Genomic DNA, 27,527 nt, shown 5'->3' with positions numbered 1-27,527 from the left:
CTGTCTTCAGGGCAAGATGGGACTCCCCACCGTTGCCAAGGCTCAGTACTACTTTTGGAAGAAGGTTCCCCAACCAGGCAAATCCTGTTTGCTTCCTTGAGGGACCTCAGGGCCTCAAGGCCCTGTGTGTGTGTGTTCTGGGTGGGATCTAGGGAGATCTGTGTGGTGGGAGACCTGGTCTGAGCTGTGGGCACGCTCCCACCAGCCAGGTAGCCTCCCAGAATTATTCTAGGCGTGCACTTTGTGTGTGTGTGTGTGTGTGTGTGTGTGTGTGTGTGTGTGTGTGTGTGTGTGTGTGATGTGTTGAAGGCTTGAACCCAGGGCTGGATGCATGGGAAGTCACGCTGTAGTACTGAGATCTGTGTAAGCCCCTCTGGGACAGTTGAAAGGGCTGTAGTAGGGAGGCTGAAGGTCATCAGATCCGCTAGTCTTAGGCAGAAGCAGGTCCCTGGGCTGACCGAGGTGGAGAAGGTGGGGTGGGGATGGGGTGATTGGATTGGAGGTTAAGTGAGGAGCACATGGAGGACGTTGGCTGTCCCTGGCAGGAGACTCAGTCCAGGAGGCCCTTAGGTGCCCAGACCCCTCAATGCCCTTTGCACTTTCAGGCCTTTTGCTAAGCAGTGTCCATATGCCACTCCTGGGACCTGTGGGACCATGCTCTGGCGTGGAGGGAGGAGTGGGCCGCCTGGAAGGGCATGTCCGAAGACCCAACCAGGATCAGGTAGAGGGCTCGAGACCTAGAGTATAGGGCACCATGATCAGTCACCACAGCCACTGGTGGCGGTGTCAGGGGCGGTGGCGGCAGGATGGAGGAGGCGGGACATCTTGGAAGAGCTGAGCTGGGACCAGTGACAGCTGCATTGTGTCCATAGGCTGGGGCACAGTTGGCCGGGTGCGAGACTGCTCCTGGTCTCTCTTCCGCAGGAGGAGCCGAAGCAGATGCTGCTCCCTGGCGCGGCTGGAGGGCTGTCATCCCTCCAGGATTGGGGAAAGGACCTGGGCCGCCAAGCATTTAGAGTACCTGTCCCCGCTCCCTACATGGGCGTGTGTGTGTGTGTGTGTGTGTGTGTGTGTGTGTGTGTGTGAGAGAGAGAGAGAGAGAGAGAGAGAGAGAGAGGAGAGAGAGAGAGAGAGAGAGAGAGAGAGAGAGAGAGGGAGACAGAGAGAGAGACAGAGAGAGAGACAGAGAGAGACAGAGACAGAGAGAGAGACAGAGAGAGAGACAGAGAGAGATCAGGACACAGCCCTGGAGGTGTCCGCAGCGCCACCTGCACTCCCAGGTAGTACCAGAGTGCAGGGCTCAGGGGCGATGTCACCGAGCAACGTGTGGCCCCGGTCTGTGTGCCCGGCCACTGCAGGGACACACGGGGTGGGTGGTGGGAAAGGAGAGGAGAGCGAGGGTCGCCCTGCGGGTCTGCAGTCTCTGATGTGGGGCAGCAGCCGGGCAACGAGGAGACTGCGGCCGGCCGGCAGGAGCGCACACTCGACAGGTGCTGCGGATGGTCAGCGGGGAGGGCGCCTGACACCCAGCTTCCGGCTCGACCCCGCCCCTCCCCCGCTCTACGTGGCTCCGACACTTGTAGGATGACAGCAATGGGCTAATTTTATCCGACTGGGGCTCAGCAGGAAACCGACGCTGAGGCTGAGGCGCACGGGTAGTTCTTCTGGGCGATCAGCCAGGGAGGCCTGAGGAGGGGAGCAGAGGGGTAGGGCGTGGGGAGTCTCGGTTCTGGTGTGGGTGTGGCGGTCCCTGTCCCGTTCTGGAGAGGACCTAATTTTGGCGCCAAGATTGGTATGCAACAGGTCACTTGGGGCCCAGAGGAGGAAAAGATATCTTGCAAAGAAGATAGTACAAATTCCTTTTTGTGTCTTAATCATTGTGTTTAATTCTATTCCTTTCATAGCTTAAGTTCTTGGGCTTTGCAGCGTGCCAGACACACAGCAGGTCCCTAGGAAACATTGCTGACACTGATACGACCAGAAAAACCAGACGTGAAGCTGTGTGTCTGGTGACCACTAGAGAGAGCTGAAAGGCAAGTATCTAAAGGCCTTTGCAGCACAGCCTCCTCAACCCTTGGGGGAGGTAGATATCCACCCCCTTTTGTTTTTCTGGGGTCTTTGCTACATTTCAGCATATTAGAATTTCACAACTTGCTTCAAGCTTCTTGTTCTAAGTAGCAGCCACCCTCTCCTGGTACCAGCTGTCAGAAACTGGGGATTTGTAATCCCTGTCAGCTGGCCTGCTCTGTTTCTGTGGAGAAGTGGTAGGAAGCTGCTGGCTGCCTTTTCAGACATGAAAAGGCCCTGGGGGAGAGCATATGCTCGTAAAAAATTATAGGATTTTACAGCTTTGAAATCTAATGATCCTTAGTGATCAAACACAGACTGAACCCTGGGGGGTATGGAGGAGGCACTGAGGGGGCAGCAAATCTTGGGTGAGAGAGCCTGGGGCCTGGCATCCGGACAGAGTAATTAGCCTTAGTGGGAGGAGGTGATGAGGCCAGCAGCCCAAGGGTGTCTGCACTGAGCAGTGAGAAACAACAATAGCCAAGAGCTGGGTGGTAAACCATCCTCTCTCAAAGGAAACCAGTTTCTTCTCTTTGTTCCTGCTCTGTCCAGTACAGGGACGGAAGGAGCTGGATTTTATTAGTACATCTTGGGTTGTTGGAAGTGGAAGGACATTTGGTTGAATCAGGTTTCCAAGGCCAAGGCTGCAAAAAGGTGGCTGGGAGGGAGAGAGAATACCAGACTGTGTGTTGGTTGGGAGCTAGAATGCTGAAGAGACAGGCATGCTGAAAGTGAAATTTTGTTCAACTGTTAGTTTTGCTCTGAGCTAGTCCTGTTGTCACTCCTTTGGAAATGAGCTTGCTTCACAGTGAATGAGGTGGGTATGTCCTCAGCTTGTTCTTTCCCTGATGAACTGTGAGCCTGTAAGAACCCTTTTTCTAGCTCTAGGCCTCACTTTCCCCATTTAAAATCAAGATAAAATAGAGGAAGACTAAGTTTGCTCTTAGCTTTGATGATCTTGTAAGTCTCATGTATCACCTTCTATTCCAGACTCTGGGGCTGTGGAGTTGTGGAACTCAACTCTACTAACCTCTTTAAGTACCCCAGCAATAAAATAAAGGAGGACAGAAGGGGGTTCACTGTATTTGCTGTGTGGCACTTTTCTATCAAGGTGGTGGCCTAGCCTTGACAGGGCCTCCATTCCAACTTAGCCAGTAATTATGTTCTTATTTTGTGAAGCAGCCACATTTCCCATTAATGAGTGCCATAAAACATTTCAGTCTGAAACAGTTTTTCTCCAGTTCCTCTCTTCCACTGTCAGTTTTCCCGAAGTGCAGAGAGCCAGGCAGAAATACTGTTTGGAATGAGGCTTCAATTGCGAAGCCAACTTTCCTGCTGTTAACTAGGTTAAAACTACGACCCCCTTGTAGGCAACATACATACTCAAACCAAACATTTAGATCTGTTTATTTTGTTCCAAACCCCTTGAGGATTTAAATGTCCCAGGTCTCAAGCTCTGACATTTTGTTCGTTCCTTTACTTTTAACTGTGGTGCCTAAGAGGCTGCTTCCTACTCTAAATAGTAATACTGTGATGCTTGGGCCAAACAACAGTCTCTCGGAAAGCACACAAGCCCACACGTGCACACACATATGCGTGAAAAAAGTAAATTGACATCCTGCCAACCTTAGGTGACATCTGAATGGGCAGATCTGGGACCTGTGGATGTCTTTCCTTCATCTGGAGAGAAGTGAGTGGCAGCCTGACTCTTAAGAGCTATCTAGCCATGAGCAACAAAGGAGGCCCTGCACACTCACTGCCCCCTCCCCAAGTGGCCTGCAGAGGTGGGGCAAGAGGAATAGAAGCAGAGGCACTGTTGCTCTAGTATTTTCAATGGCCTCTCTTGGGAGTCACAGGGCTCCTGGGGCCCAGCTTCTCCTGTTCCAAAGATGCTTGAGCTGACAGGACAGTAACTCCACCCCTTCCTGTCCTCAGAGCCAAGAACCAATGGGTTTTCCTTTGGGGAGTTGATAAGAGCTGGACTGGGACCAGCGGAGGGGGGCTCAGGACTTTGGCCTTGAATGAAACATCAGAGGCCAACTATGCCCCAGCTGCCTGTTAGTAACGGAAAAACTCATGTGTGGGGACCATTGTATTCTTTGGAGCCCCTCAGAGCAACCTCATCCTCCTGGCCTTGGGATGACCCTGGCTTGGGGTGGCAAGTTATTGTTGGGTCCAAGTAACAGCCAGGGGTGCCTGGCAAAAGATGATGAAAGGTTGGGTACAGGAACACAATAAACAAAGGCCTAGAGAGGAGAGAGACACACAAAGACAGGGAAGAGAGAAGCTGAGTTCCTAATGAGGTGAACTGTGCAACTGGACAAGGCTGGCAGTGCCCTTTGCCTCTGGCCAGGGGCACTTGGAATGCTCTGTAGTAAGACTGTTGCCCAGAGCCTGGGTGTAGGGAATTATCTGGCACCAACTTCAAAGGGATGATGGTGGTCCAGAGCCTACTTTTTCTGGCACCTGTAATGCCCACTCAGCAGAGTGGCCCAGGATGCCCAGAATGGGGGGGAGGAGCGGACAGACTGGGTGGTAAAGGCTAGGTGGCTTCCCCTTAAAAGAAATTGTCCAACCATGTGTGCAGTTGCTGCCTATGTCTTTTTGGGATCAAGGTACACAATGAAATTTTTTTTTCTTTTTTCTATTTTTTTTGAATCAGTTCATTTCCTGGCCTGGCCCAGGTAGAAATATTGACCTGTTACAAAAGTGAGAGATCAAGAAGTTGGTCCTTCACCAAGTTGTTAACCACAGCACCCCTCCCCCATCATGCCAGTGCACTGTCATCGCTCCTCCTGTATCTGATGAGATGAAAGGAATTTCTTCACATTTGACAGGTGGCTACAAGGATGGGAAGCTGGGAAGGCCTCTTGGTTAATGTGTCAAAAATCAGTGAGTGGTAGATGGAACTATGTAGTGTTTAAGATCCCTTCCCTATTCGATACCTGCTCTTCCAGTCCATAATTATATCAGTTTGAGCCCCCAAATGAGATGTAGCTCTGCCTGAGGTGAGCAGGATTAATGTTAGTGTTAGGGATTATCTGGGCCCAAATGAAGCTGATTGGCCCAAGCTCTGGGTTCCCTCCTTTCTTCAAGCACCTATGTGACTATGGCAGGAATAAGAAATAGAGGGGAAGAAAATGGACAGGAGGCAGTAGAGAGAAAATAAAAGGAAGGGAAAAGGGAAGCAGATGGTTAACCAACCATATCATGGGATGCCACAGAGCCTTTAGGAGCACTGATGCAAAAACAAGGTCCTTGTCTCTTTTGGCCTTCCTTCCCATGACCTCCAAATGGCTCCCAAGGATAGATGGCAACAAATTCCTCAGCAGAGGCTTGGGTCTCTCCCACAGGGTTCTGGGGACACAGTAGCACCTTTGGCAGTGGATTGTAGTGGGTAACTAACAGGCTGGGGCCAGAGGTTCCATCCTCCTCCTCCTCCTCCTCCTCCCCCCACCCCAGGGGGCTAAAAAGTATGTGGAGAGGATCCAAAGGCCAGAGGGTGATCCCACGTTTTCCCAGATCCTGGGAGAAGGGCCTGGCAAGTTTCAAGGCATTCATAGGGAGAATTTGGTTAATGAGTTTGGAACACTGAGAGCGTTGGCTCAGAGGAGATGGTCAGGTGGCTGAAATGCTGTGTGCACAGGTTTGGGAACAAGTGTGCTGGTGGCAAAAATGTAAATGCTGAGCAGGGTGAGATGGAGGGGTAGGGTGGGGAGGAGCACACACTGGCAAGACAGAGGCATTAAATCGGCTCTTCAGGAGCTGGGGAGCCTGGCAGCAGTTCTCCGTTGGGGTCGGGATCGTGGGACAACATCTTATCCTTGCTGGAATCTCTCTGCTCTTTCTTGAACACCCTTTGATGCATCAGAGGAACAAAGAAGAGGATAACAGCCCCAATGATGGGGGGTACACCCGCAAAATAGAAGGCCACATGGTAGTCACCAAAGCAGTTTCGAAGGAGGCCTGAAAGGGTCAAGAGACATGGCTTAGTTTAGCTTTTCCCTGAAGCCCAGAGGCACTCTCTCTCCCCTTCAGGGGGCCAGCCCAGTGCCAATCAAGAGTGTCGGCCTGTGCTACCCTGATTCAGGAGCTCCCTCAACTTCAAGGCTAAATGCCCCTGAGGTGAATATTCATTAGCAAAGATGCTAATGAAGCTTCTTTTAAAGTTTCTGTGTTTGTCTTTCATGAAGCTACCAGCCACCTTTCAGTCACTCCTAGGGTTGGAGGTACAAAGGAATTGAGTTCAAAAGACTCAAGAGAATGGTTCATGGTAGACGTCCCCAGCCCCCCTCCCACCCTCATATTGTTCTTGTGGAGCAAGTCAGCTGCATTCTTGTTTTATTTTACATTTATTTATCATTACTGTGTGTGTGTGTGTGTGTGTGTGTGTGTGTGTTGTGCGTGTGGGCACATGCATTACTTGGTGATCATGCAGAAGCTGGAGGACAACTTTGTGGAGCTGTCTCTCTTTCCATTTTTTTCATATATTGCAGGGATCAAACTTAGATCAGGACGCTTGCATGGCAAGCACTTTACAGGTGCCCTGTTGGCCTTTTCTCTGAAGTTCCAGTTGCCCTAGGAGGAAGCTGAGCTGATTGTGTGTCTCTTCTTCCAGTTCATCTATGCTTGAGTCCTTTGGGTTCTTCCAGATGCCAATACCATGAGTGTGTATGATTTGAGAAGCTTACTGCAGAAGCTAATAGGAGTACCTCATTGTGAAGATGAGTCCAGAAATACTACCAAAGAAAGCCTAGAAGACCCTTGTCCTTTTGTTGACTCAGGATATAAGCAAAGTGGACAGAATTGTGAATTCTCTGGCACTCTTTGGGTGGATAGAGGCTCCTTTCCTAGTAGACAGTGTTCCCACTGTACAAGAGCCTTGAGGGAAAAATTTTCCACTATCACACGGTGCTCTCACAATGCCTTGCACATAATTGGTGTTCAAGGAGTGAGTTTTGAATTAGCTCATTTAACAAGCCTGGGGAAGTGAACAAATGAGCTGATGCTTGAGCTGAAGTTGTCTCTTTACTGGGTTTCTGGTTTCTTGTGCTCCTTTAGCACTCACTATGCTCTTCTGGGAGGGTGGAGGGAGAAATTTGGATGCTGAGATGTCACAGCATCATTTTCCCAGTCCTGGAGTATTTCCTTAATTAAATCTCTACTGTGGGTTCAGTTCCAAAGCCAGTAGAGGAAGAGCAGGAAGTGAAGGGTGTCTATAGTTTTAGTAAAACCAGAGCCAAGTTTCTCTTTTACCACTTCTTTGACTCGACTACCTTGGCATTAATCACTTCACTGTGGAGAGAGTAAAGAGAAACTTGGACCAAGGTCACTGTGATATGCATACCTGAAAAACTATCAGCACTTGGGTACCTCCGTCAGGAAGATGAAGAATTTGAGGCCAGCTTAGTCTACCAGGTCAGCCTAAGCTGCACAGTGATGGAGAAACTAACTTTACTTTTCTCTCTAGAAAGAGCCACACTGTCTACAATGAAATGCTAGTGAAACATATACAGCCCGGGACAACCCATGCCTGTGTACTGTTTAATCTCCTCAGTCAGGGGTTTCATGCACTCTAGCAAGGATGTTTATATAGAAAATCACGGCGAAAGAGGTCCCAAGCAGAGGTACTCCAAAGAGCTAGTGCCCTCCCAAGAAAAACAGGACTTATACCTTCCTCAGAGACCAGCCTCACCTGCAATGGGAGGCCCAGCAATCATCGGCAGGGCCATCATGCCCAGGAGGTAGCCAATGGCCTGTGAAGCCTGCATGGGTCCCACCAGCTCAAATGCAATGGGAGCCATGATGGTGATGAAGAAACCATCACACAGGCCCAGGAAGAGGCAGACAACGATAAGGCCCCAGAAGTCCTGGCACAGGGGGATCATCATGGACATCAGGCCCAGGAGCAGGAATGAGAGGACCTAGAGAAACAAGAACCTGAAATCACATTTCTTTTCTCAGATCTTCGTTTCTATCATCTGTAAAATGGGACTGTGTGGGGTGTCAGCAGAGAGAGCAGTTGGAGTATGTTTACTATATACTCAAGCCCTGTCTAAGTCCTGCACTGAGGGGTTTGGCCTTTAAGAGGAGCCCCTATGTAGTTGAAGCTAGCAGGGTTAAAAATCTGTGAGGGAGGAGGACATTGCCTTGCCCATAGCTAAAGAAGTTGGTCTTTGCAATGTATTTTGAGCAAAGGGAGGAGTCATGATTTCTGCTTTCTGATCCTGAGACAGGATTTGGGATCAAGCTATGTTGGTGTTTTCAGACCAAGGAAGGCATGGGAGGAGGAAGGGAAGGTTTACATGATGCTTAGATGGAGGTTTCAATGCAATGCGCAGCTTGTTAAAATGCAGAAGGAGCCAATGTCCATCTTTGTTGGGGTAGAATTTAGGAAATACCTGGGCTTGAGACCATTGGGAGGTTCTCTCAGGTTTTCTTTTTCTTTTTCTTTTTCTTTCTTTCTTCTTCTTCTTCTTCTTCTTTTTTTTTTTTGGTTTTTCGAGACTGGGTTTCTCTGTATTGCTTTGGAGGTTGTCCTGGAACTCACTCTGTAGACCAGGCTGGCCTCCAACTCACAGAGATCCGCCTGCCTCTGCCTGGGATTAAAGGCATTCACCACCAATGCCAGGCTCTTTCAGATTTTCTTATGTTTTAGGATATGGGACACATAATCTGTCTCAGATATTTCAGGCATTGTTACTCCGAGTACCTTTAAGCTTGGCAAGATACTCTTGAGAAGGCAACAGAGAGGCTGTGCTAGGGAGCTAAGCCAATAAATATGGCGGGATCTGCAGCACCCTGAAGCAGCCCAGGAGCACTGACTAGTCCTGATTTCTTTGGGCTGAGTAAAATTACTCCAAACTGAAGAACCTATCTTCCTAGACACTAGGTTTTTTTTTTTTTTTTGTCTTCTGGAACCCCCCTTCTCGCTCTGGATTTTAATTAAGGCCATTTGCAATCAGTGTCTATGAGCCAGACTGAAGCCTTGGACTGTGGGCATAGAGAGGAGACTCCATTCCCAGCTCACTGCAGCTTGTTGGGTCAGGTCATCTCAGGGCTAGATCTAAGACCTGATATGTTTACTAAGGTCTTAAGATGCCTGAAAATTTTCCAAAAGCCCATAATAGACCAATAAGCAGGAAAACATACCCAGTAACACATGGAAAAAACACAAGTCAAATCTGTTTCATGCCCTACAGATTTTCTGTGTTGTTGCTGATAGTGGTTTTGTTAGGTTGGGAGCTGTTTTCTGGAAAAGATAATGCCATCTTAGAATGTCTGTATTGGGAAACTTTGAACTTGGTCTGGGTCATTTTGAGGTAGTTACATAGAAGCTAGTCATAAGAACTGAGCTGCCCCAGCTTCTCCTGTAGGAGGTTCACATGCAACCATGAGCTAAAATCAGACCCACCTATCAATCAAGCTGATCATGGCAGTAAGAGTTAGTATCATATATCACAAAGGACCCTATTAGCTGATCTTAATCATCTGAAATTGCCAACTGTTGTATCTGGCTCTTTCTTATCCTCCACAAGGCCTTGTCAAAGCTTGGAAATTTATAATCCCTCCTCAAACTGGAACGCAGGCTTCAAAAATGGTCTCAAATGAGGTCATTTGGCAGGCTGTTTCTATTTCCATTCTAACAGACTATTCAGGAGCTAGATGCCTGGCATGTCTGTTGGCTTTAACAACTGTTAGGGAACCACATGGTCTACGGGGTGGCTCTTGAGACTCTGAAGCTACGTGCCCTCCTTTCCTTACCCATGACTAACTTCTGCAGCTGACACTGAGAACAAAGGAGTTCTTGTGATGAGCATTTGGAAAAGTTGAAAAGCCGGTGGCACACGTCTTTAGTCCCAGCACTTGGGAGGCAGAGGCAGGTGGATCTCTGTGAGTTCAAGGTCAGCCTGGTCTACAAATCGAATTCTAGGACAGCCAGGGTTACATAGAAAAACTGTCTCAAAAAAACCCTCCAAAACAAACAAACAAACAAACAAACAAAAAACTGAAAAGATCTCCTCTAGTAGTGGATCAGTACTTATCGCTACCATAGGAATGGACTTTAGGAGCCCATCCCACATGGAGGGACACTCCCTGAGCCTAGACACATGGGATGGGCCTAGGCCCTATCCCAAAGGATATGATAGACTTTGAAGAGCCCCTATGGAAGGTCTCACCCTCCCTGGAGAGCAGAAAGGGTATGGGATGGGTAGGGTGTTAGTTGGGGGGGGGGCAGGGGAGGAGGAGAGGGAGAGGGACCTGGGATTGACATGTAAAATAATTTTCTTTCTAATAAAAAAGGGAAAAAATAAAAATACTTAAAACTAAAAAAAAAAAAAAAACTGAAAAGAAAGAAGCTCATCTGTTGTATTGTGCCTTGGTCCTAAAATATTCAATTTTCTTTCTGAAAAAGTGTGTGTGTGTGTGTGTGTGTGTGTGTGTGTGTGTGTGTGTGTGTGTGTGTACACATACATTTGTGGGTTCAGATGCATATACACATATGCATGGGAGGCCAGAGGACAACTCCAGATGTCAGCCTTAGGAAGGCTGTCTACTTCTTTTGAGAAAGAGTCCCTCAGTGGCCTGAAGCTCACCAATTAGGCTAGGTTGGCTGGCTGGCAAGCCCCAGAGACCCTGGTATCTCTCCCTCCCCAGTGCTGGGCTGGGATTCCAAGTGAGCAACACTGTGTGTGTGTGTGTGTGTGTGTGTGTGAGAGAGAGAGAGAGAGAGAGAGAGAGAGAGAGAGAGAGAGAGAGAGAGAGAGAGAGAGAGAGAGAATGTGGAGGTCAGGGGACAATTTTGCAGAGTTGGTTCTCTCCTTCTACCTTTGTGTTAGCTCTGAGGATTGAACTCAGGCTATTGAGCTTGTACAGCAAACACCTTTAGCCACTGAGCCATCTTGCTGTCCCCTCTTTTGTTATTACCAAGCTTTTAAAAACGTGGGTTCTGATTTCTGATGATCACACTCAGGTCCCCATACTTAAAAGGAAAGAAAGCAGTTTACTGTCTGAAGCACACCCACCCCAGCCCCAAACCCTCGGGTAATGAAGATGTCTCAGCTATGTTGTAATGTTTTTTTTTTATTATTATTATTCTAAGTGGTGAAACCCAGTCGAGTATGAGGAAGGAAAGTGGGGGAAATCAGTAGAAGTCCAGGATTCTAGCCTCTAACCAGCTGTGCCTCCATGTCCTGTGGAGCTCTAGCTGCACAAAAAAAGCAGCTAGGCCCTGGCTTTCTCCTGGGAACTATGGTGAGAGAAGCATGTGAGCTGTAGCACCAGGCAGGGGCTGCTGCCTCGATGCAGAAGAAAGTTCTGGCTCAGTGCCAGCATGTTCTCGTTTTCTGAACTCTCTGGCATCTCGAAGCTGCTAATACTGGCAGGGAAGGCCCATGGTGGGGGACGTGTGAAAGAGGCTGGAAGAACACATATACTATATGAAAAGGCAATCAGATAAAGCACTTGCTGATATTTGCAAAGGAATTAAGCAATTCATAATTTGTTTATCCCAGTCACAAGCTCTTGGCTTGACCTTGGGCAGTTCACTTATCTCTGAGACTTGGGCCTGCTGTCCATCATTTAGAGAAAGATAGGTGTGCTGGTTGGTTTTTTTTTTTTTTTTTTTTTTTAAATCAACTTGACACAAGACAGGTTTATCTAAAGAAGAGGGAGCCTTAATTAAGAAAATGCTCCCATCAGATTGGCTTTTAGGCAAACCCATGAAACTTTTGTTGGGTGGGGGGGTGTTTCAAGACAGGGTTTCTCTATGCAACAGTCCTGGCTATCAAGGAACTCACTTTGTAGACCAGGCTGGCCTCAAAATTAGAGATCCACTTGCCTCTTCCTGGGATTAAAGGTGTGCAGCACCACTGCCCTGCTGCCTAGGGTATATTTTATCGATTGATGATTAATGTAATCATGATGGACTACAAGCTGTAGAATAAAATAAACCCGTTCCTCCTCAAATTGCTTTTGGTTATGTATGGTGTTTATCTTATCAGCAAAAAGCAAACTAGGACAACAGGATATGAGAAGCAAGCGGTACAGCAGCTTAGCTCTGCCACTTTTGTGGAAGAAGCTGCACTCTGTTTCCTTCAGTGTGATGCTAGGTTGGCCTGGCTGGCCTGGTTGGCCTGGCAAGGGAACCCATAACTCTAGGGAAGCAGTCACTGGCTCTTGCAACCAGCAGAATTAAATTCCACAGAAAGATTAATCATATCCTTACCCATGACACCTGATGGCATTTAGGAACTCATTTGGCACTGCTAAAGACCATAGAATCCCCACTACAAATGGTCAGGGCCTAGAAGTGAGTCCAAACTCAACCTCTTTCTGGTGGGGAATTTGTGATGGCTTGTGTTCTGTGGCTGTCTTTACTTTTCCACAGGGCTTTGCAGTGTGGCACCACCTGGCAAGCCTGGTTGTAGGATCAGAAGCATGAGCAGAGCCAGGAAGATACTACTGCTGCTAGGTAGTCGAAGAACTACCTGTATTCAAACCAGACAGAACCCAGGTCACACAAAAAGGGACCAGCAGACTACCTGGGTAGTTGGTCACTGCCCACAGTGTGAGGAAACTTGTAATCACTGTCAGAAGGACTAAACTGGGTCACATCTCTATTTGTTTTGATGCTCACTTTTATAAGATAGGGGAGAATTGTCCTCACTGTACAAATAAGGACAGTGAAGGCTAGAGAGAAGGAGTGAGGTTTGGCCTTCTCTGGCATGATTTCGGTGTCCATTGGTAGGATGGAATTTCAGGTTTGTTTGTTTGTTTGTTTGTTTGAGAAAGGGAATCTCTACATAGCCCTGGCTGTCCTGGGACTTGCTATGTAGATCAAACTGTCCTTGAACTCACAGAGATCTGCCCATCTCTGCCAGGGATGGCATTTCAGAGCTAGTGCTTGATGCTAATCAAATAGCTCTGGAAGTGTGAGAGGTGACGGACCTGGGCCTGGCCTCGAAGAGAGAAGCACTAGGCTGTGGAGTGCTCCAAGACACTGTAGGGAAGCAATTCAACAAATCCTTACTTGGGGGACTCATCTAACTTGTGGCCTGAGTTTCCTTTTCATTTGTTGGGCTATTGTTAATACAAACTACTTGTTGTATGTTCTGCAAGGTTCCATATTCACAGCTCTCATTGAATCTTGACTCCATTGTAGTGAAGGAGGGTGAACAAGCAGGGGAACTAAGGCTCCAATTATTTAAGTATCTATCATGTACAAAGTTGGGGCCCAGAGAACTGCAGTGGCTCACCCTACATCCTATCCCAGAGCCCCGGCTGTGGACAAGGGGACACTCACCTGCAAGTATATCTTCTTAAGTCCAGGAATGGAGTCACTGATGTGGCCTGACACAAGACGTCCAAGGCCTGAGGTAGCCCCAATACACACCAAGAGCACCCAGGTCTCCTTGATTTCCTTGAATTCGTCTTCCACATATTTAGTCTGAAAAGCAAAACACCAGCACCCCCAGAACAGGAGGAGAAAGAGGAACTGATTGGTTAAATGCAGGAATATCCAGGATTTTCTACTACTCACTTCCCTGGACCGGGACAAGAGTCTCCAAATGGAGTAGCACCTCTCTGTGTCCCCTAGCCCCAGGAAAAGCCCCATGGCTGCTTCTAGCAATTACAAAGGCTACTTATCGTAGTCTCTCTGGAATTTGGGCTTTTGAGAAATAGTTGACAGGGCTAGGTCCTTCCAAGTCTTCTAAGCCTTGACAGGACAAACTACTTAGAAAATTTAGGTGTTCTTCTATGATATCCCCATGCAATGAGTTAACATTGACAGGCTGAACTATCAGGTCACTAGGAGATAAAGGTCCATCAACATCCAGGCAACTCTTTCTAAGTGTGCTTTAGGAAATACAAGGTCTACAGGCAGGGGATGTAGCTCCGTGGTAGATGGCATGCTTAGTCGGGACAAGGCCCTGCCTTCCATCCCTAGTGTGCATGCAAATACACACAAAACCTCACAGTCTATAGAATAACAGCTGCTCTATAGCCAACAGTTCTGTGGCTGAGAAAGTCTGGTGGGTGCTGGTTAAACAGAGCTGAATGGGCTTTTAAACTGCAGGGTTTGTCACTATAGTCAACAGATTACAACATGTTCCTAATCTAGGGAGTTCCCATACATGCTGTTTCCTGAACAAAATCATGTGACCACAGAGACTGGCATTCCCCAGGAAAGTCTTTATACAAACCATGTCTTGGGTCATTTGAGCCACCCTTCCAGTGATGCTTATCCCCTCAAAGCCATCAATGCAATGAAACATTTTGTTTTCAGTACTTAGGGATTAAAGCCAGGGCCCTGTGCATGCTAGGCAAGTCCCCTACCACTGATTTACTTTTGTAGCCCTCTTTTTACTTTTTTTTTTTTTAAAGTTTTGAGACACACTCCTGATAGTTTCTCAGACTGGATTGAATTCATACTGTAGTTCAGACAGGCCTTGAACTTGCAATCCTCTTATTAGCCTCCCGAGTAGCTGGGATTTTAGACCTGCACCTCCAGGCCTGGTTTCTATCTGAACTTTTATCATGGGGGAAGTCGTGGATCATGGGCTTTGTCCTAAGGAACTACCCTCATTTCCCACTGAGACTGTCTTTGAACCCATGCTCTTTACTTCTCTGCCAGTTGCCAGTCACTGTTTTGTTTCTCTAGTCTATGTTCCTTTCTTGTTTATTTGTCTTGAGACAGAGTCTTGCTGTGTAGCCTAGGCTGGCATCAAACTCACAGCAATCCTTCTACCTCAGTCTCCCAAGTGCTGAGACTATAGGCCTGAGCTACCATGCTTGGCTCTGTTTTCTTTCTTTTTCCTAAGCTCTGCCCCTTCAGTGTCCCCCACTCCCACCCTTTGGACTCCAGGTGGACTGAAGTCAGCCTCTTCCTCACCAGGTGTACATAGGGGACGAAGTAACCAAGGGCAGCTGCAGCGATCCCAAAGGCCCAGATGCGGTAGGTGCGTTGGCGGAACACACGCATGTTGAAGTACTTTCTGAACTGAGCCAGAACGCGCTGTCGCAGGGTGTGGGGACCTCTCTTGCTTGGGGTGTCCTGGGAGCTGGGCAGGAGGGGTCGGTAAGTGAGTGAGAGCAGCGTAAGGATAAACATGAAGGTACTCAGCACCTGGAAGGTTTGGGCCAGCTTGATTTTATCCCCCAGCATTTTTATGAGTAAGGGGAATGACATGGAGAAGATGCTACTTCCTGCAGACACCACACCATTGGCTAGACCTAGGCGACGTTGGAAGTAGTGGCCCAGGATGACGAGTGATGGTTGAAAGGCGAAGGAACAGCCACAGCCAAAGAGGATCCCATAGGTGAAGTAGCGCAGGCTTAGGGAGCTGTGGAAGAAACACCAAGAGCTGTCCTCAGCAGCCTGATAGCAATTTACCTGCCTCCCTCGTTTGTTCTTGGAAACCTCCATTCCTCCACCTTTACCCACAGCCCTATTTACCACACCAATCTGCAGAGCAGATAGGGAACCTCTGAACCCCACTTTGCAGATGGGTCCTGAGAGGTAATTTTCCTGAAAAAAAAAAAAGCTTGGCCTTCAGTCTCTCTCTCTCTCTCTCTCTCTCTCTCTCTCTCTCTCTCTCTCTCTCTCTCTCTCTCTGTGTGTGTGTGTGTGTGTGTGTGTGTGTCTCCTTCTTTTTTCCTCTGCCTTGGCTGTCCTGGAACTCACTCTGTAGATAAGGCTGGCCTCGAACTCAGAGATCTGCCTGCCTCTGTCTCCCAACTGCTTGGATTAAAGGTAGGCAACACCATGCTCAGCAGCCTTCAAATTATTAAGACTAGCCAATTGAATAAAACTGTGAGGTCAGACCCTAGCCAATGGGGAAAAGACATAGTTACCACCCAAGTTAGACTAAAAACCCAAGCACATAACATGTTCCTTTAATGTGTGCCAGCTCTTCTGACTGCACCCTCTTAATCAACAATAAAGTTTGCTTTGTCCAGACACTTAAAAAAAGCTTTGCCTTGGGACACATGTGGTGGCACATACCTATAATCCCAGAACTCAGGAGGCTAAGATAAGAGTATCAGGGGTTAGCCTGGGCTACACAGCAAGACTTTGTCTCCAAAAAAAGAAAAAAAAAAAGAAAAAAAAAACTTGGACTTTAATCCAGATCTGTGTGATTATAGCATCCTATGAAAGAGGAATAGAAAGAAAGAAAACCAGAATTGGCCTTTGCAGAGGTTAGGTGAGGGGAAAATAGTTTGCCTTTCTTCCTACCTAGACACCATGAATAGATTGGGGGACCAAAGTTTTATCCCAAGTAACAACAAAGGCCTACAAGGGGCCAGGATTTTGGTCTTGGAAGGGTTCTTTGGTGTGCCATTATTCTCAGGGCCCTTAATATTTCAAAGACTGGATAATTATCTCAGGAGAACTTCCCTTCTCTGCATCCTTGCCCAAGGTTCAGATAGCCCAAGCCTTTTATCTCAAGCCCCAGGTGATGTATCTAGGGACCGTGAGTTAAGAAGTCCCTTTACTTTCCAGAATTCTGTCTCTGTTGCTGCATATAATATGGATTAGTTCCCTTAGAGTAAGTAGTCTGCTTGATTGACAGAGAAGTCAAGCCTCAAGTTATGGGCCTGATGGAGAAAGACAGATCCTTGCTAAAACTCTTAGGCCCTGATCTGCCACAAGCCTCTGTAACTGAAGGCAAAGTGTTAGAAGGGGAAAGGTCATGGGCAGGTCAGTTTGGTTAGCCATCTACCCTCACACAATACTGGCACAACCTAGTGAATAGTTGTTTTCTTTTGGATGCTTCCATATGTTTTGCAATAGTCTTTATCTGGCCATTAAATTAACCAGTGCTTTCTTGTTTTTCAGACCCAGACCCAGATTTTATACTGAAGAACTGGACTTATGCTGCACTGCCAGTGGTGCCTTGATTCCAAGAAAACTATCATCACTGTTGCCTCCCATCTGCGCTTATTCATTGGACGTGAGCAGGGCCTTGAGTTTAGTATATACGGGATTGTCTCCACTTTGAACTTGTAGCTAAGCTGATTGCTTCTCTTCTGTCAGACTCCTTGCGGGTCTTCTCTCATTAGATTCTAGGTATCCTATAGGATTGACTGGGCCAGTTCCTTATCTACAGGAGTGGAGCTAGTCTTGAGGAAAGGGGTCTTGTGGGGGATTCTTCAAGGTGCTGTGTGGGATGTTTCTAATTGGGATCCAGGATTGGAGACCCTTGAGTTGGGTCTGCTAAAGGCTCATCAAGGCCGCCTGTGCTCTGCCCTGTTCCAATCAAACAGAAGGACTCAGAGCTCTGATGTGAGACAATAGAAAGGATGACTTGAAGTTCTAGCCACAAGCAGAATCATGTTGTTCTCCCTGGACGTGAAACCATCCAGAGAGTTTCTTGGCTCTGAAAATGTTCTTACAGAAAGAGCAAATAGAACAGGGGGCTGTGGGCTGGAGAGAAAAATGCCTCCTCCAGTGGGCTGAGATAAGAATGCCAGGAGAAAACACCACATCTAAGTACATTTCCCTCCTGTGCCGCAGCCCATGTGGGCTGCAAGGGAAATGAGATCCTTATGTTGCTAATTTGTTTACATTTTGCTGTGCTCGGCCTCAAGAAACAAGCCTCTGCTATGTAGCATTGAGCCTAGAGATACTTCAGAGGCCTAGCTCATCCCTATAAGAATCTGGTACCAGCTTGCTGGGGGTGGGGGAAATGAGGCTGACCACCAGAAGGGTCCTCAGAAAGTTTTAGAGCTTCTGCCTTGGGAGGGCTGAGAAGGTTCCAGGCAGGATATGGTTCCCCTTCTCCCTTGTCCCAGTTGGATGGGTTGGAAGCAACACACCACTGCACGCCAAATCTAAGCTCTGCTGCAGGGTAGTCTGGGCAGCCGGAAATGCTCAAGTCATTAAGACAGTTGGCTCACTCCCATGGGGCCTAGCTGAGGCAGAGCATGAGTCTCATTCTCCACTGTGTATGGAAACTTAAGCCCAGAGAGCCATGGCTTTCTCTGGGGAGTCATACTCAGAAAGCAAGTCTCTTTCAAGTTAGCTCAGTCTCCATTCCAGACATGTCACTGTGGCCATGTTCGTGTCTTCAGGCCATTATTCTCCTACATCAACCCAGGCAGACTGGAAGTATGAGGTACCACAGCTTGCGAAGTATATGGCATAAAGTCCACAGATTTGTTTAGGAAGCTCACATTTCTCTTGTTGTAGGATAGGGTCTTTATTTTCCCCCTCTTAGTATACTTGCTTGTGCAGGCCTAACAAGAAAGAAGGCAGAAATGTATGTGTAGCCTTCTCATTCAGCACTACCAAGTTCTATCGGTGGGGCCAACAAATGGTAGGATTTGAGTTTCAGTTGGGTTGCTGGGATTTGAATCTGTACTCAGTGGGGAATGTTGCCAAACATCTTTTCCATGCCCAAGACACAGGAATCCCTATCTGGCTCATCCACCCATCTTTCCAGAGCCAGAGGCACTCAGAAAAGGGCCAAACATGCTAACTAGCTGTGTGTTCAGATTACCTGTTTTTCAGCTGAAGATTCATTTGGGAATGCTAGGTCTTCGCATTTGCTCACTTAAGTAGCTCCCTTCTGGCAGGAAAGGCAAGGTGTGCCACATTAGAGGGGAGATTGGAAAGATCGGAAGAAACCACGTGATCTCTTAAAGATATAGAAAGTGAGGCCCAGACAGGAGAAGGATGCTCATCAATTACTCCGTAGCTAGTCAGTGGTCAAGACAGGACTTGAGCCTGCTCCATGAACGACCAGGCTTAGGATCCTCACAATATTTTGGAGCTTTGGGTCTTTTGAGGGGTGGATATTCCTTGCAAATGTATCCTTCAGACTCCACATAAAGTGATTTGCACTGGATCCTGAGTCCTGGGAGCAAGATCTTTGAGTTCTCTATAGGTGCCAGAGCCACCTACCATGAGAATAGTGTTCTTAGCTAAAGCCCAAGAAAGAAGCCAGCTCTCACCCTTGGAAAAGAAGCCAGCAACTGCAGGCCTTACCTGGTGAAGGAGCTGGTGTGGAGGCCAATGAAAGCAACAGCGGCCCCAGTGGTGGCTGTGATCCGGCAGCCCAAACGGTCAGTGAATATACTCACAATGGGTGAACAGAAGAAGATCATGCCCATGGCGAGGGCTGCGACCCATGCTGTAGAGAAAAGAAGTACAGAGACACTGGCAGTTAGTGATGTCTAGTGCTGCTGCCACCGCCGCCGCCGCCGCCGCCGCCGCCGCCGCCTCAGTTCTTCCCTGGCCTTTGCAAACAGAGGTGAGCTATGAAACAGGATCAAAATGCAGGGATTGGATTTGGACTAGTCAATTCTGTAACAGAAGGCAGGGATGGTAGGCCAGATATGTAGTTTCAGGACTTGAGGTGCTTGGACTCAGGGATGAGGAGGGTTAGGGTAAGCTTTAGGATTGGGTCAGGCTTGTTTCAGTCCTTAGAATAAAAATCTAAATGTCAACATTAAGGACCACAAAAGATCACAGGCAAGAATGCCTCCTGGAATTGTACTAGAATATAGAACAAATTCAGGGGCCATCTGAAGGTTTCCAGGGACTCTATGCAAGTCGGCCATAGAACCCACATGCTGAAATCTATCTCCAAAGCCCATGTCTGGCAAATCTCTAACTCTAAACTCACAATGAGTTTATCTTATTTCTAGAGGCGTCGTATCATATCTGTAACAATCCTGACTGAGGAGGAACAGTGCCCTTTTACTCACATTCTTCCAACCCATTTCCCCTTGCTCGGCCCTCAGAAGGAGAGCCCAAGTTTTCTGTTTGTTTAAAAGCTGTTATCGGGTTTCATCTTGAGCCTCTCTTTTCTAGGTTAAATAATCTTAGTTCCTTTAAGCTTTTCTTTTCAGCTTTAATTTACTTTTGTAACTCTGTAATTATTTTCAGAGTCCTTCTCTGAACTCATTCCAAGACTTCATCATCATCATCAAAAAGGATCCAGTGAGTGTCACCTAGCAAAGGCGCTGGGCCAGTTTCTTTCTCCTTCCAAGTGAACAGCCCCAAGTGGGCCAGAGGGAAAGGCCACTCCACTGCCTGTGCCTGCCTGTGCTTCCTACTTTAGCGCCAAATAAGCTGTTCTCAGGAACCATCTTCACTTTGCTAGGCTGCTGTTCTGAGTTCTAGCTGCCCGACTTCAAAAATCCTGGCCCAGGCCACAGGGGATCTGGACATTCATTTCAGTTTCACTCACTATGATATGTGGGACCTTGGGGAGTCACACAGTGCTTTGCCAATCTAATTTTCCCTGTGTTGAGTGGGAATTAAAATTCTTGAGCTTTCCTCAAAGCCCCCTTCCCCTTGGCAGTGTTGGGGACAGAACCCAAGGGTTCATACGTGCTGGGGAAGTGTTCTACCTCTCAGTCACAGCACCAGCTCAGTCCTCAAAGTGTTTTCAAATAAAATAATTATAAGATCTAATCATATATAGAAGAGAGCTTTGGAAATGTGAAGAGCTATGCTATATATATATATCAATGATATATATATATATATATATATATATATATATATATATATATCAATGACCACAGACTTAAATGTAACAGTATTTCCCAGGGGAAAGTATAGGGAAAACCATTTTCATTTTTTCATTTTTGTTTAAGCAAAGATCTCATAGAATGTTCATATGAAGTATGGCCCGTGAGTGAAATACTGATGCACTGGACTTTATCAAAACTTAAAATTTCTGCTTAAAACAAATAACCAAGGACTGATGTAGTCCAGACTGGCCTGAAACTAGCCACCTCTCCCAACCAGTTGTCTACAATTCTGCCCTGATTACCCTTGGTCTTGGGGGAGGGCTAGAGAACATAGGTGGGAGAGGACAAAAGGAGAGAGTTTTACCTACACAGCCACTAAGAAGCCTGCATCCCTGCTGGGTGCACCCTTCCAGTGTGGCTACTTTAAGGTGGCCTATGCTCATGTCTAATCCCTCAGCTACTGCTCCCAAATAAGCCTAATAAACTTACTGTTCCACCAGGGTAAACTTTGGTGGACCCTTATTTCAGTTTATTAGTGGAACCTTAGGAAAAGGGAAGGAAATTTAGCAACATGGGATTACAGATTTGGACCACCACATTCGGCTTAAAACTTCGGTGCTTTAAGAAAAAAAATAGTTATAAGGTCCAGAGAGATGGCTCAGCCAGGAAAAACATTTGCTTCACAAGCCTGATGACTTGGATTCCCAGAATCCACGTTAAAAACTGGACATTGTGTCATGCGCCTGTAATTCTAGTACTCCTACAGTGAGATGGGAGGTGGGGACAGGAGAACTCCCTGAAGCTCCTGAGCCAGCTATCTTGGAGTATGCAGCATAACCACAAACATTAAGAGACCCTGCCTCAAACAAGGTGGAAGGTGAGCACAGAGACCTCTGCTTGACCTCACACACAAACATGTTTACACACATTGCACATATGCAAAATAAATATTAAAAGTTATGACAATTAAAATGCAGATAATAGATTGGGAAAATATTTGCACATATATGTCTGGAAAAAGATAGCTCCAGCACACAAGTCTGAGTTGATCATCACAACTCAACCAGAATGCAAATACATCAATTTAAAACAGACAAAAGTCTTGAACGTGCGCCATTCATTCATAAAATGAATATCAATGAAGCACACGAGAAGTTGATAAATATCTTTAATCATTTGGTAAGTGTATATTAAAACTACAGTGAAAGTCCAGAATTCGCTGGCATATACCTGTAATCCTAGAACTTGGAAGATTGGGGCAGGAAGATTAAGAATTCAAAGCCAGTCAGGATACGTGGTAAGACCTTGTCTCAGAGCACCAAAACCAACCAAACAAATACACAGGAAACATCACAATGAGCCATCCCTTAAACATCTACTAAGAAGACAACTTAAGAAATGGTAGTACCTAGTACTGGAAGGATGCAGAGAAGCTGGAAATCTCATACTCTTCTGATGGGAATGTAAAATTGTACACTGACTTTGGAAAACAGTTTGACAATTTATTGTGAAGTCAGTCATGCACTTATCATATCCCACTGAAATCTTACTCTTAATATTAATGTCTATACAAAACTCTATACCTAGGGATGAGGGTGCAACTCAGAGACAGTAGTCGTTGCTTAGCATGCACCACATCCTGGGTTTGATGTCTAGCATTACATAGGTGGGGGAAGCAAAACCCTAAACAATCCAACAACCCTAGTTCTCAATAATTATAGAAGCTTCTTTTCATAATTGCTGAAACCTGGCAACAATTCAATTATACTGGTAAATGAATAAACAAATGCATATATATATATATATATATATATATATATATATGCAGTACACCCTCAAGCAGTATAAACTAGTGAGATACACAGCAAATTGGGTCATTCTCAAAGGTGTTATGCTAAGTGAAAGAAGACAAACTCAAATGACCCTATTCAGGAAATTCCAGAAAAGGCAAAATTATGGAGCTATAAAAATAAAGAGGGGATGAAAGTGAGATTTGTTAGAGAGGGACACAAGGGAACGAACATTTTGTAGTGCCAGTGGTGGCAATTTTTTGAGAGTGTATGTTGTGCGTGACTGTTCTCTGAGTGAAGCAACCACCATCTTGGGGCATTCAGTTGCACCTCCTTGGGAAAGATCATCCCAGCTGTGCTTGTTGATGGTTCACACCCCAGCAGAGAGGGGCAGAGAGGGTCATGACATTCCCCTATCCTGCTTCCCACTACCTGCTGTATGAAATGCTGCCTTCATTTCCCATGATCTGGAAGAGGAAAAAATAGATATGTGGAGAGGACTAGAAGGTGGCTCCATCTATGTGGCTATAGCAAAGCTCTAATCCCTGCTGGGTAAGGCTTTTCCTGTTGGGGGATGGTATGCCCACACCCCTGTAAGTAACCCCTCACCTATGGTGCTCTGTAAGGAAGCCCAACAAACTCATTGCTTCCCCACAGTGAACTCTGGTAGGATTGTGTCTTGGTTTGTCATTAGGAACTTAGGAGAAGGGATAGACATTGCTTATGTTTCACCCTGAGAAGGAATTTTTGCAACAAAAGTTCAGTGGTAGTGTGTTATGTGTGTTAGCATATATAAGCACATAAAAATTAAGCACATTAAAGTGTGAATTTTACCACATGTAAAATATATCTTTAAATCTTACATTGTTTCTTAAAGGGGACAGGGGCTCAGTGGAAAGAGCATGTATGAAGCTCTAGATTCAGTTCCTGGCACTTAAAAGTGGCAGGGCAGGAAAGCAGGGTGTACCAATGTGGGGTTTTACTTGGGGGTACATGTATATTTTGTTCTAGCCTGATTTAAAAATACCTCAGTTGTATGGTGAAAGAGGAAGAAACTGTTCAAGTTAGGTCATCTTACAGATTATCTACAACTGAGCTTCTGAATATCTACAGTACAATGAAAACTGATAACCAGGCTCATAAAATATCTTTTGTATAGTTCAAGAAAGTTTACACTTTATTTGACATAGCCTTTAAAATTAATCTAACTTTTAAAAACTAAAAAAATTGAAATAAGAGTTGATTTACAGAAAACAGTCAAGACAGCTCAGAGGATTCCATGAATTATTCACCCAGTTTTCCTTTATGTAACTTCAGAACAATATTGAAATGAGGAAATTGACTGTGGTACGATACATGCTTATAGTTCTATGTCCTTTTATTCTGTAAAGATTCCTATCATAAATCAAGATATACAACTATTTCAACACCACAAAGATGTCTTTTCCTCATCCACTTATAGGCATGCCAGATGTTCCTGCCACTATCCCTGACTCCTACCAACACCCACTAACTTGTTTTGCATCTTCATAATATTTTTATTTCATGAAGGTTATATAAACTGAGCATGGTGACACATACTTGTCATCCTAGTATTTGAGATTCTGAGGCATGAGGATCAGAGGCCAGACTAGGTTATATATTGAGTCCAAGTTCTGCCTGGCATCCATGAGACCCTGTTTCAAAAACCAAAATACTAAAAAGTTATATAAATGCAGTATGTGGTCTTTTGAAATTGACTTTTAAAGCTTCTGCCAGGAAAGGAAACAATCATCGGAGTGGAGATACAACCACAAATCAGGACAAAATATAGACATACATATACATACATACATACAGACACACACACACACACACACACACACACACACACACACACACACACACACACACAAATTTGGACAGAGGATTACTATTTAAAACATGTAAAGAACCACAAAAATTAAATACCAACCCCAATCATCCAATCTATAAGTAGACCAATGAACTGAATAGTTCTCAAAAGAGGAAATATAAACAGCCAATAAATACTTGAAAATAAGACATGGTGACACAAGCCTGTAATCCCTGCACTTGGGAGGTGGCGGTAGGAGGATCAGGAGTTCAAAGTCATTCTCAGCTACATAGTTAGAGGGGACCTGAGACCTACATAAGAACCTCTCTCCAGCAATAGGATAAAAAACAAACTTGAAAAAGTGTTCATCATCCTTAGCCATCAAGGGAATGCAAATTCAAAGTACTTTGAGATTTCATTTCACCCTAATCCAAATGGCCACCATCATGAAAACAAATGCTGGAGAGGATATGGGGGAAAGGAACTCCTATATGCTGCTGGGGGGAATGTAAACTGGTGTAGATACCATGGAATTTCCTATGAAGGTTTTTCAAAACCTAAATATCGATCCATGTTTATTGTTCTAATCGTCACAATACCTGGGAAATGGAACCAGCAAAGATGCCCATCAACAGATGAATGGATAAAATATGTGATACATTTACACAGTGGAATTTTATTCAGTCTTAGATAAGAATGGAACTAAAAATGTTTGTACTAAGTGAAATAAGCTAGTTAGAGAAAAACAAATACCATCGTGATCTGCATGGCTGAGACTTGACCTGACTAGGGGTGCTGAGGAATGAAGAAAAGATAGGCAAACAGACATGCGTACAGAAAAGCTGGGGTCAGGTGGGACTCAGATGGAGATGCACCAACTACCACAGCAATCCAGAAGCTCAGCATATTGAATATGTATAGCACAGATGGAAGGAGTTAGCTAGTCTCAGGATGTCTCCATAGGTGAGCAGTCTCCCATTGGAAACACCTGGGAGGACGTGTTTACCACCCTAATTGGTGGTTTGAACCTGGGAGGGAGGTGCAGAAATGAGGTGGACTAAAGTCTCATGCGATAGCTAATTTTATTCGGAGCATCAGGCAATTTATAATGTGAGGGTTAAGAAGAATCACATGAGTAAGGTGTTCAATCACAGGGACAAACCACATGGGGCAATATGAATAACAACAGCCTTTGTTATGAATAATAACATTTGTTATGAATAATAACAAATCACTCCTATCTGCTCTACCTGGGAGGAACACAAAAACACACTTGAAGAACAATTGTGTGTTTTGAAGAAACTGAGGACACAAGACTCTCTCTCTCTCTCTTTTTTTTTTATTCTTGGAGTTTTCTAACAAGCACTCAGAATACCCCTCAAATGACTCCATTCTTGGACTGTGTTCTGACAAGGAGGGGCTGCAGTTGCTCGTTTTTGTACACAGTGATCAATCATTTGTAAACACTAGTACTTTTGTCACACGGTCCACATTCATATCCAAACCCAAGGAAGTCTTTGCCATGTCGCTGAGCCTCACTCATAGGTGATAAAACTTTGCCACTCTCACGGGAAAGAGGCATTGGTCCTTGACTTGACTGTGCCAGAGTCAACAATACACATTCACTCAGTGATTCCCTCTGCTCCTCATACCTCCCCGTTTCCCATTTCTTAGATGTTCATGATGGATCTTCAGTTAGTTCAGGGGTGCTTCACTGCAATGTTCGACACCTTACTGGGGAGAGAGAAACAAAACCTGTAGCCTCTGGCCCATGGGTTATTTGAGCTCAAAAACTGTAAAAAAATGGACAACCAGTAAGATCTTTCCCTTGCAATGCACCTCTCTCAGGGCTGCTTTTAAGAACTGGGCCACAGCAAGCAGCTACCACCAGCTGCCCAGCCCACCAAGGCAGTGGTCTGCAGGCACCAGCCAAGGAATTCCCACCCAAAATGGCATTCACTACCAGACCTCAGCCAAGGGCACCACAGCTGAGGTCTGGAAGAAGTGGGGCCACAAAATCTAGGCACAATTCTTCCTGGTAGTGTGAATCTCAGCAACAAGGTTTTTTCCTCCTTATTGAGTAATTTTCTCCTTACCCTTAAGGCGACAATGTTAATTAGTTGGCAAACTTGCAAAGACTAATGTAATTGGTTGCCAGCCCCTTCAGAGCCCAAGGGGCAATGTCTAGAAGCTGCACTCCTCAGGGATCCAATTTCACAAAACTTGCCCTCCTGTGAGGAAACCACAGGGGTCTAAGGAATCACCTACAGGACTCCACAAACCCAAAGAGAAAATGGGAGTGCACTGAGTCCTTTGCTCATAGATCCATTCCTCAATCCTTCTCCCATTTCCTCTCAGGCAGCCAAATTTACTGCCCATTCTTCAGGAAACCAAAGGCTTATGTCTAAAATGAACCTAGTCTAAAATGATGAAGCTACGATGCTTTCACCTTACTTCTGTAGCTCCTTAAAATCTCCTTGAAATTACTAACATAAAATTTCAGAAAACTAACATATAGCTCCCTATCTCTAGATACTACTTGTCCCATGTTTTGCAATGATGCTTACAAATGTGCTCCCCCCACCCTCTATTTTTAGTCTTTTCTTTGCCTTTATTTGTGCACTTCTCTAGGGAGTGGTCCCCTGTCTGACTGATTAGAGTTTCTGATGGTTCAGCTATGTCTGACTCACACTCATCACAACCTCCACACCCCAGGTTGATGCCTTGACCTGACTAGGATGGTGAGGAAAGGGAGAAAGAACACAGAGATGTATGTACAGAGAATCTGGAGTCAGGTGGGCCATGTGCACTCTGATGGAGGATACCAACTGTTGGCAGCATCCTAGAACCTCATTCCATTTATTATGTTCAGCACAGCAGGAAAGAGTTACTTTCAGTACGAGGTCTCAGTTGCTAGTTTTTGAAAACTGGTTGTAAACACTCCTACATTCTCACTCAGACCTGAGGAAGGCTTTGCCATCCATCTGAGCCTCACCCATACTGGGATAGCTTTTCAATGCCCATGGGAATGAGGCATTGGTCCTTGACATGGCTGTCCCCATGTCAACAATACACATTCACTCAGGACTTCATCGGTTCTTTGCACATTCACTCAGGGCTTTCTCACCTCCCAACAAAATGTCTCATATTTTCTCTTCTTTCTTTTCCCATCGCCCCCTTTTGGTTTTTAAAGACAGGGTTTCTCTGTGTAACAATTCTGGCTGTCCTGGAACTCACTTTGTAGACCAGACTGGCCTCGAACTCACTGAGATTCACCTGCCTCTGCTTCCCAAGTGCTGGGATTAAAGGTGTGTGCCACCACTGGAAGTTTGTATAAATGCATGTGT

At 45.9% G+C, this 27,527-nt stretch overlaps 1 protein-coding gene across 1 annotated transcript in view; it reads right to left on the bottom strand.

Moving 5' to 3' along the window:
* Positions 1 to 3,472: 3,472 nt before the first annotated feature.
* The window catches only part of Slc16a2 (solute carrier family 16 member 2), a 120,995-nt gene continuing 96,940 nt past the window's right edge, over positions 3,473 to 27,527 (bottom strand). Inside the window, exons 2-6 of the mRNA XM_027433035.2 lie at positions 19,061 to 19,205; positions 14,963 to 15,413; positions 13,373 to 13,516; positions 7,763 to 7,991; positions 3,473 to 6,033 (exon numbers count right to left, since the gene is read on the bottom strand). Coding sequence (XP_027288836.1) covers positions 5,813 to 6,033; positions 7,763 to 7,991; positions 13,373 to 13,516; positions 14,963 to 15,413; positions 19,061 to 19,205 — 1,190 coding nt within the window. The 3' untranslated portion in view covers positions 3,473 to 5,812. The remainder of the gene's footprint in view (positions 6,034 to 7,762; positions 7,992 to 13,372; positions 13,517 to 14,962; positions 15,414 to 19,060; positions 19,206 to 27,527) is intronic.

Source organism: Cricetulus griseus, chromosome X (assembly GCF_003668045.3).
Source record: "Cricetulus griseus strain 17A/GY chromosome X, alternate assembly CriGri-PICRH-1.0, whole genome shotgun sequence".
NCBI classification, from domain to species: domain Eukaryota; kingdom Metazoa; phylum Chordata; class Mammalia; order Rodentia; family Cricetidae; genus Cricetulus; species Cricetulus griseus.
This window is presented reverse-complemented; position numbering and strand designations above follow the sequence as displayed.